At 34.2% G+C, this 10,989-nt stretch overlaps 1 protein-coding gene across 1 annotated transcript; it reads left to right on the top strand.

The window, feature by feature from the left end:
* Positions 1–1,474: 1,474 nt before the first annotated feature.
* On the top strand, positions 1,475–10,582 carry LOC110103735 (probable arabinosyltransferase ARAD1). The gene is made up of 3 exons (XM_020832551.2): positions 1,475–2,462; positions 3,193–3,558; positions 10,095–10,582. The coding sequence occupies exons 1-3, from the start codon at positions 1,608–1,610 to the stop codon at positions 10,281–10,283; spliced, it is 1,410 nt and encodes a 469-aa protein (XP_020688210.1). The 5' UTR covers positions 1,475–1,607; the 3' UTR covers positions 10,284–10,582.
* The last annotated feature ends 407 nt before the right edge of the window (positions 10,583–10,989 follow it).

Raw genomic sequence — 10,989 nt, forward strand, 5'->3', positions numbered from 1 at the left:
ATCGGCTGGTGACGGAGGCCGGAAGGATTGTAGTCGATGGGCGACATAAGTCAGAAGAACTATTGTCTGACGACGAAGGTCAGAAAGACGACGTCAGATAGAATTCCAACAATGAAAAGAAACCGATCTTCGGATAGATGTCCAGCGAAAGTCTGATAACCGGTAGAAGTCTGGTGTCAGGTAGAAACTTGGCGATAAGTGAAGGTCTAGCGTCGGGTAGAAGTCCAACGTTTGTTGGTGGCTGAGGAGAACTCCGGCATCCCTTGGGGGGAGTTTCGGCGTCAGGGGGAACTCTGTCATTACTTGGACAGAATGTTAGCATCCTGTGGAAGTTAGACAGAATTCTGGCGTCCCGTGGAAGTCGGGCAGAATTCTGGCGTCATTTGGAGTTCGGGCGGAACTCCGGCGGTGGTTCTCTCTTCTCTTGCTTCGGTCCCCTCTCAAGAGAAATAAGGGGTCTATTTATAGATTTTCAAGAGTGACATGACCCGTAAATAGATGAGAGATCAGGGGTGAATATGGAGTGGTTCAGATAACTGTTGATATTGAATCCTTCGATCGTGGACCATTTATCAGGCATTTGAAGGTCTTAATGACTTTGGAATTCAACTATCTTGGTCTCGTTGGATTCGTCTCGTTGAGCCGTTCAATTTGATCATAAGTTCGTCAAGTTTGGAGACCGTTTGGTAACTCAATTTGTGGTTTGAACTTTCCAACGCGCTTCGGGTCCTTGATTTGGACTTATTTGGACTCGGATCGAGTTGAATTTGGTGTCGTTGGGTTCGTATTCTTTAGACGATCAATTCGACTATAAGTTTGCTAAAATCAAAGTTCTGGTGATCCCGATTTTAATTTTTGAAGTTCCCAATTTGATTTTTGTATTCGAGATTTGTGCCCGATCAAGATAATTTTCTGATAACATATCAAAAATAATAAAGCAACTTAGGGCATACTAATAAGATTTATGATTTGTTAGGGATGACTATAACACTTTATAAAGTTAATTGTAAAGTTATTACATATAAAATAACTTAATTATTATGGTTGTAGAAAAAAATTTCACAATAAAAAATAGTAGTTAAATGTAATTGTGGTTGCTATTTGAAATGTAAAATAGCAGGAAAGCTACCAAGGAGGTACTTAAGTTTTGTTTGGGATGACTTTTTTATTACTTCTTAAAATAATTTTTTAATTAAAAATATTAATTTTTGTAATAAAAAAATTACTTTAATCAGCAATAAAAAAAATTAAATCTCAAATCAAGCAATAGAGTTTCACTTATATTTTATTCTAAAAAAGGCTTGATTTGATGAATGTATATATATTAAAATTTTAAAATTATTTAGTGAAAAATAATAAATTTGATGATTGTTGAACAAATACAAAATATAATACGATTATTGATAGTAACTCAAAAGTTAATTTTTTTTTTTTGGGAAAAAAAAGTTAAAAATGTTATAGCTGTAAAATGTTATTAGAGGATGTCCTGCTACGGTGGCTCGCGCTTTCCTCGACCGCACGACGCATGAGGCCGTTACCGGTCGACGGAAGCGCCACCGCGCTACCGTGAGCCGCACCCCACCTCTGCTCTTCCAGAATCCAATGTCATGTCCGAGCGGAGCAAATCCCGCAAATCAAATTCCTCTTCCCTCTCACCGCTCAAATCCCAAACCCTAACCCTAAACCTAGCCTCTTCTCGCATGGCTCGCCGCCTCTTCCTCCGCCCTTCCATTGCCACCTTCGCCGCCGCAATCTCTCTCCTCACTATCTTCGTTTTCTGTCACTCTTTCCTTTCCCCTCTTCCTTCCTCCTCTCTCTCCCACTCCTCCTCAGTTCGCCGCCCCAAGGTCTACCTCTACGACCTTCCCCGCCTCTTCACTTACGGCGTCATCGAAAGCTACCTTCTCGCACGTGACCCCCTCCGCTCGCTGCCGATATCGGACTCTGACCTTCACTACCCCGGACATCAACACTCCGCTGAGTGGTGGCTCCTCACCGATCTCCTCCGCCCCGACCGCTCCGCATCGCCGGTTGAGCGGGTCAGCGATCCGGAGGAGGCTGATCTCTTCTACGTCCCTTTCTTCTCGTCCCTCAGTCTTATCGTTAATCCAGTTCGTCCTGGTTCTGATGGCGTTGGTGCAAGGGCGTTGTCATACAACGATGAAGATATGCAGGAGAAGCTGGTGAGTTGGGTGGAGGGGCAGGAGTTTTGGAAAAGGAACAATGGGAGGGACCATGTTTTCATCTGTCAGGATCCTAACGCACTGTATAAGGTGATCGATAGGATAAAGAATGGGGTGCTTTTGGTGTCGGATTTCGGGAGGTTGAGAGGGGATCAGGCCTCGCTGGTGAAGGATGTGATTTTGCCGTATTCTCATCGGATTAATCCGTTCAAAGGGGAAGTTGGGATAGATGGGAGGAACTCGTTGCTGTTTTTTATGGGCAATCGTTATCGCAAAGATGTAAGTTTTTTCTGTTGCATGTTGAGTTTCTTTGCGTTTGTTAATTGATATCTTGCTCAGCTGAGATTATTCGAGATGTGGAGACAGTGGAGAAACATCTCTCTCCAGCTGAGCTAATTGGAAGATTGAAATTTTTCTTTTCACAAAGCCTAGGTCTGGCCACTTAACTTATTTCTTTGTTGAACTGAACCAGTAAAAAGAGGAAAGTGGTTTTAGTTCAATCTCTCTTTGATACTGCTATATCTGTTGGTCAGATTATACACTCCTAAAGGAGAAATAGAAGGGTCTTAAAGATTGAATTTTGCATGCTATGTTGTATAAGTTTTTATTCATTATATGTACACAACAGACAAATTATTTAATATCATAACAGTATAAAAGGTCATCGTTGTGCAATACATCTGATATGTTTATTTTATGTTGAAACCAATTGCTCACCTTTATATATATATCCCATTTTGGATTGGTATTGATATAATTTAAGTTGTAGTTGTTCAAAAGATTTGCAAATAATGCACAATCTATGTGAAAGTGAAAAAAACTTTTTTGAACTTTATTGTGTAAAGAAACTTTTTTTTAAAAAACTTTATTACTTGAATTTTGATACAAAATGCAATAATACTTTTCCCACCTAAGAGAATGAAGATAGCAGTACACTAAAACAATCATTCTCTCTCCACCACACATGCCCCTATCCTTATGTGCATTAAGACCTTTGGATTGATTGCAGGGCGGGAAAATTCGGGATACACTTTTCCAAATACTCGAGAATGAGAAAGATGTCATAGTTAGGCATGGTGCACAATCAAGGGAGAGTAGGCGCATGGCAACGCAAGGCATGCATTCATCAAAGTTTTGCCTACATCCTGCTGGGGATACTCCTTCAGCTTGTAGGCTTTTTGATGCAATTGTTAGTTTGTGCATCCCAGTAATCGTGAGTGACTATATTGAGTTGCCCTTTGAAGATGTCATAGACTACAAGAATATTGCAATTTTTGTTGATACAGCTACAGCTGTACAACCAGGGCGTTTAACTTCCATGCTAAGAGAAGTAAGCACTGAGAAAATTTTGCACTTTCAGCGTGGGCTCAGAGAGGTAAGTTAATTTTTTCTAGTTTCCCGTTCATGCTCATGATTTGCAGTTTAAGTAATTCTATCTTGCTTCATGCAGCTTTGACATTTCAGACATGTCAACTCCATATGTGCTTGATTATATATTTATTTTATGATGCACCTATTCAGATGTATTTTTAGCTGATAGTATATTAGGTATTGCAAAAGATTATTGCACTTACCCAAACCTTTTGAGTTTTTATATTACTTGGCACATGGATGGAACAAGATGTCAAGTTCTTTAATGATGCAATTGATTTTTAAATCGGCTTAAAAACTGATCTCTCCTAAACCATCTTATTAGCTATTCTAGCATTTTAGAGTGTTATTGGGTTGTAATTATGCATTAAGGAAATAATAGAAAGTAAAAATGTTAGCTCTTAGAGTCCTTTTGGCTTGGAGGTGTCGGTACATGGCAGTTGGATTCCCTGTTACACCATAACAAAATCTGTTTGGTTTATTGAATGCTCGTTGTCAACTTTGTCATTTGATGGCATTTTGCTTATTCATCTAGTGTAGCAGCATGAATTTGTAAGGTACATAGTCAAATATACTCTTATAGTTTGTGATAATTGCATGAGTTTAAATTATACCTTAAATCCCAATCCAATGAAAATTTTTTTTGCTTGCTGGCTTGTTGACTTGCTTCTAGCGATTCAAGGATGAGAGAGAGAGCTTTTGCTATTGAGGAAAATTTTTTCGACAAGATCCATTTTTTTGTTTGTCAAATTGCTTGACATCTAGGGGTTTGTCATCAAAATATTCTTCACTCGAAGAGTTTACTTTTCAAATTAAATGATTTGTTGCTCATTTAACATTGTTACATAACAAGTTAAGGTATATGCACCCCTTTGCGATTCTGGTCACTAGATATATCACTATGTACATTTGATTCCAATCAATACCTACATGTAATTTTTAACAATATAGGTATATGCATGATAGATGATATATCAATCCTTAACACATAGAACTCGGAGGCAAATATGCTATTAAACATAAATATTAAATATATTTGGAAAGTTTATTAATCCAAAAATACCTCTTGAATAATTAATTCAAAAGATATTTCTTCAAGAAAGAGTTTTTATTAGAGGAGATTTAAATGGACATGTTGGTAGAGAGATAGATGATTTTAAAAGTATTCATGATGGTTATGGGTTTGGAGCAACTAATAAAGGTTGTAAGACTATATTAGATTTTGCTCTAGCTTATGATTTTGTAATTGATAATATCTTATTTAAGAAAAGTGATGTGTATCACATCACTTATAAGAATGGATATAGTAAAACTCAGATTGATTATTTTCTTTTTAGAAAAATAGATCATTTAAATTGCAAAGAATGTAAAGTTATTCCAAGTGAAAGTTTATGTACCCAACATCGCTTTTTAGTTTTGGACTTTAAGATGAATGGACAGAAGAATATGAAAAATATTGATGCAAATGAAAATTGCAAAAAATAAGTAAAAGGCTTCCTTTCTTAAAACATAGATAAACAAAGACACTACGATTGCAAATTAAAATAGACTCGACTTCCTTCAACTTAAATACTAAACAAGACAACAATATTATTAAAAACAAAGACTCACTACAATTTATAAAAGCTTGAGAAGAAGGAGATTAGAAGTCCGAGACGAAGTTTAAGAGAAGAAAGCGGAAAGAAGACTTAGCTCGCAAGCTAAAAAAACCCTAGGTTTTTTTACATTCCAAATATTTTCTTACACAAAACTATCTCTAACAGCAGAAATCAGCCCCCCTTAAATAGGGAAAAAGGAGCTCAAATGACACCCAAGCAGCTGTCCAAATCAGCCAACCAAAACAGAGGAAGAAAACCCAGGAAAAAAGGCACGACATGCTCAGGATCCAAGCAGTCAGGACACCAACAGCCAACCCTCAAGCAAATTTAATGGGAAGTCACTAAGAAAGAGGCACAGACATCCACAAACCAATGGCTGAGAACTCCCAAACACCAAGCATCCAAAGGCAAATGGGCCAAGCCAATAGGAGACAAAAAAGCTCACCAATAAATGCCCAAAAAATATTTTGCCTACATCAATTCTCCCTTGGTGGAGAAATCTTATCTTCTGCATCATGAGGACTGGGGACTTAATCCCTTTCAAGAAAGGAAACTTTAGAATTCTAATGAAGTTAACCTTTAATTGTTGAGATTATGTTTAGGCCATAATGAAAACCTTTTATATTAAATATCCTAAATGTAAATATTCTTGGATGTTTAGTTTTCTTAAAGAAACAACCAGCAAGAAAAATTCATCTTGGTTTCATTGAAGTTGGGAGAAGTTTGTTGTTGAATATGTTGTTCTTTCCATACGATCACACCGATAGAAGAAATATAATCAATGAGTTAAGTATTGTCTTAAAATAACTCTTATGAATGCTAGAATTCTTGTACTTGGTCATGCATTAGTGCTTTTACAATAGATAATCTAAATCGTCTGTCTAGAAAAAAATTCTTAAATGGTGGCCTCAGATAAAAATTATAGATAAATTACGTCATATTCGATAAGTAATTAAAGCCAACTAAGACTTAACTAGTGCAAGTAAATCTTCTTCATTAGAATATTCTATCAAACTCTTGAGAAAATATCCTTATAACTTATAAGTCGTCCAAATAAATCTAATAAAGGATGATATAAGACTAGGGAATTCTTTGAGTTATTCTCTACTCCTTAATTAGGCGATTTCATGAGTGAGGATCTAGAGGAGGATACATCATCTATGAAAAATGAAACTATGATAGAAATTTTGGGCTGCAATTCAAGTAATGCATAGCTTAAAAGATCCATGACTACAAATACAAATACAAATACTAATTAAAAAAAAAGGAAAAAATTATCTTTAACTTTCTCTAGTGCAATCATTAACAGGGATATACCTTGTTGCCATTGACAATCATCAATAGGGAGATTCCTTGGAGCCATGATAATTATCAATTGGGAGATTCCTTATAATCTTCATTATCAACAGATAACTAAATATGCTTCAGCAAATGTTGCTAATATTTGCAACAAATAATTACACGTGATAATAGACACCAAAATTGAGATTCTTATTCTTTTAATTTGTTTGAATTCCTGTTTAAAATACATTTGCTTTTCATTCCCCATAAATTAATATAAAACAGTAGAACAACAACCATTGCATGCAAGTGAGTGTTCTAGGTGTGCATTTCCTTTGAATCTTAGTATTCTCCTCTTCATTCACTTTGTAAATTTTAAGCTTTCCAAATTTGAATTATATTTTTGCATAATGATATATATGCTTTTTACATTTAGTATTTGAATTTTATGGAGCTAAATTATCTTCTTGAACTCTACAAATGATGAGAATTTGATCTTTATAGGTAATTTTAGTCCCATGATATGCCTTTGATAGTTTTATTAGTTTTTTGAGAGGATCTTGTAAATCAATGAGTGTTTTGTTCTTTTTTTTAAAAGATTAATTTTTAAAGTTAAGCTGTTATTATCCTAAACATATTTGATCACTTTGTCGCATAATGTGATAAGTCCAAAGGAATAGGTGATTAATCTTAGATTATGATGACTCGTGATAAGTTAATTTTAAAGGATATGATAATGTAACTTTGATTTTATATTAGTTGTATAAATCAAGATTCATCATACCAAGAGATCTTACTTAATGGCTTCATTCTTATCCATCAAAATACTTTTAATGAGGAGCAATAATATTAAAAACCTTGAAATCATCGAATATGTGATGCAAGAAGACCTTAATAAATAGTTAATTCCACAAGCAGAAAGATTGTGATTTATAAGGTAGGCTCCTTCGATTTTATAGGGACTCATTGATCAAAACAATTGAAAAACCAATCAAGATTGATGTTACTGAAAATAATCCCTCTTCTCATTGAAAATGTTATTATTCATATGTGCAAAAATATAAATATATCCATATTGGTTTATAGTTTATACAAATATCCTTGAAACCTCTTATTTTAAGAGGACTAAAAACTTTTATTTTAGCCTGCCTTAGAGATAATCCATATTGGGCTTTATCGCTAAGCGGAGTTATGAAAATCAATCTGTGTTATGGACAGGTATATTGTAATACCTTCCCTTATTTAAATATATCCCTAACGGATTTTAGCCTATTTAAAGTTGCAAATTGCAACTCTAATTAGATGGCTATGCTTTTCTTCATGGAATGAAAATCATGGTTATTGTAGTTTCTATACACTTTAAGATCATGAATATTTTATTCCCAATATTAAAAGATTATCCATTCTAATAGATATGATCAGCTTAATTGAAACAATCTTTTGGATTCGCAATTTGAACTTGGACCATATCTAAAGCTACTATTCATCGAACAATAGTTAATCAGGAAATAGATCCAATAATAAAAATATTTGACGGAGATATTAAAATAAAATTTAATCCTGGAAGGCCAATTAACATGGATAAGATTACCTTATTTTAGAAGACACTTTAAGTAATAGCATTTAAAAAAAAAAAAAGTAGTAGCATTTTATTTCCCAATGTTAGAAGGTTATCCAGTTCAATAGATATGATCAGCTTAATTGAAACAAATGTTTTGGATTCATATATCACCAATAGGGTGATCAAATGTAATAAGATCACCTTTCCTTTAACTTGGATTTCTTCTAAAGCTACTATTTCTTGAGCAATAGTTAATCAGGAAATAGATCGGACAATTCAAGCATTTGATAGAGATTTTAAATTAAAATTTAATCCTGCAAGGTCGATTGCAACTGCATTGAGTGTCAATGTATAATCAAAATTCTTCAAGTGAAGAAAATCCTATTGAAATCTAAAATCAAACATCGAGAATATAAATGTCTCATACATTCAGATTCCACAGCCATTATATCAGGCGAATATTTCCCTCTGTTCATCTGAAATGGATTTTAGTTTTAATTGATTTTGGTCAGGGTGGTAGAAGCAGAACTTTTTTTAATCGATAGTTCAAAAAATTTGAATATTCCAAATTTTAGGAATGTATGCCAATGCTTTTATTCACACTCGTTTTTTTTTTTGAGCAAATGCTATCTAGAAATGAGCGCTAATGAGTCGTTCCATTTGTCTCTTGTTTCACCACTACTTATGGTTATCATAATGAGAATCATCTAAATATGTTGACTAACCAGTGGAAAATTGTCACTGGTGAAGTTATTACTGCTACATGCCATCCTGCTGATCTTCTCTTACTGGAAATTTGTGGTAGCTTTTATCAAAATTGCTAACGAAAACTCTACTATAAAATATATTTTTCCATTATAAAGTAATTAAATTTTATCAATTGTACTTCCTGAATCGTGTTGAATCATATACTCAAACTTGATAATAAGATTGACCAGATTTTTACACATATAAATTTCAAGAATAAGTATGCAATTGGAGAGCGGCAAGAAAATATTAAATTACATCCTGCTGTTCAACTACCTTTTTTTAATTATCCTTTAATCTTGGATCTTCGAGAGATATTGTTGAGTTCAAGCAGCTACGCGGAACAACTACTAACTTGATCAATAGGGTCCATCAGAAAGTCAATCTGATCATGATCAAAATTCTAACAAGTCAGACATCCTACGATTACAACAATTTATTAAGGTTGATTTATCGGTTTTCAGTAATGTGGATGCTAAAGAAAGCTGCTATTATCTCAGAGCTGGTCTGATTTTATGATTATTGAGTGAATGTTCAGGAAAGAAATTCTAAGACATGACACCGTGGACAAAATCTGCCTACACACAGTTGTTGCTTTCGGGGTTCCCAAGTAGAATTTAGTTGCTTTTAGGTTTGCTCTTAGCTTCATTATTTTTCCTATAAGAAACTGTGGCTTCAGAGAATTTCAACTGACAAGTTTTTCTCTGGAATGTGCTCTTTGTAGTTCTTCAAATGTGTGATCAACGTCCTTCAAAGTTTTTTCACGATCCTAGGTTAATCCTATTCTTCTGATTATTTCATCTTGAAATTTTCTCGAGATACCTATTTGCTTGAACTTTTTAACATTTTTCTAATCACTCATAAGATTTCCATGAAGTTACCTTCTGAGCTTAGGCCTTCTCAAACCGAACTCTAAACACATGAATGGCGACGCTCGCGAGCTCCACCCAAACGGCAATACTTCCAGTATTTGGTTGGGGGAGAGCTGTGCGACGCCAATATTGGCGTTGCACTGTTCACATGCATTATTTTTCTGTCTTTGCCGGATTTGCCGAAGAAACGTGCGAAAAAGAGAAAGACGGTTACCTTATGCAAAGGGCGCAAAATGGAGCCGATCGGGGATGAATCACGTTATTTTTTTGTTTCACTGTATTTTGAAGTGAAAAATGAGATTTTCCGTTTGGGATGCCCTTACTTCTCTGATGCTCCTTTTTTATGGTTATCATTTTTAGCTAGTAATCTGAAAAGTACAGTGATTAGATGTGTAATTTATAGAAAACAACATCATGATATTTTTTAATTAACTAGATGCACTTTTCATGAGGTTAACTTAATATCTTTCTTCTCATTTAGGTAAAGCATTTTTTTGAGTATGATGATCCAAATGGAACAGTGAAGGAGATATGGCGACAAGTTTCTTCTAAGCTTCCCCTGATAAAATTGATGATTAACAGAGACAAGCGCCTTGTCAAGAGGGATCTGGAAGGCCCTGATCGCTCTTGTATCTGTTCAGGCCAAAATGCAACCATTGCTGTCCATTAAATGGAGTATAGTTACAGTGCTTGGGCTCTGTTCACCCTTCATTGATGCTGGAGCAACTTCTGCTTCCAGGTCTAGAAGATGTTGATAGAAGAAAACTTTTTTTAATTCAAATCAGTGTATGAAATATGAACAGATACTTTTTTTTTTTGTTGTTTTGGAAAATTTTTAGTCTCCGCTTCCCATACTTTACTGGAGCTCAGGCATGCCAGTTGGAATTTTGTTAAGGATTTAGAGAGAAGGTTATTTGTGCAGGTAGGGTCTTTATTATTATTATTATTATTATTATTTTTGTGGGGAAAGATTGATTGTTTTAGCATTTCAAGTTATAATAAATTGTATTTTGTCAATTTAATTTGCAAATAGCATTTGGGCATTGGTTTTTATGTTAATTTGCTTGAAAATCAATACCTTTCAAGTTGAAAAAATAAAATAAAAAATAAAAAAATAATATTGTATTACTTTATAAATATAGTTTTATAATGTAAAATTTATATATAATTTATAGATGTAAAATTATACCAAAATATATAATATAAATTAGTAATTATTTATATTAAATATATATATTAATGCTTTCTAAAATAATTTTTTTTTTACTAAAAAATTATTTAAAAAAACAGTAAAAAAATTATCTCAAACAAAAACCTAATATATTTGACTCTTCCGAAAAACAGTTCTACTGTAGGACCCTAAACCCTAAACTAGA

The sequence above is a fragment of the Dendrobium catenatum genome, unplaced genomic scaffold (genome assembly GCF_001605985.2).
Source record: "Dendrobium catenatum unplaced genomic scaffold, ASM160598v2 fragScaff_scaffold_716, whole genome shotgun sequence".
Taxonomy (NCBI): domain Eukaryota; kingdom Viridiplantae; phylum Streptophyta; class Magnoliopsida; order Asparagales; family Orchidaceae; genus Dendrobium; species Dendrobium catenatum.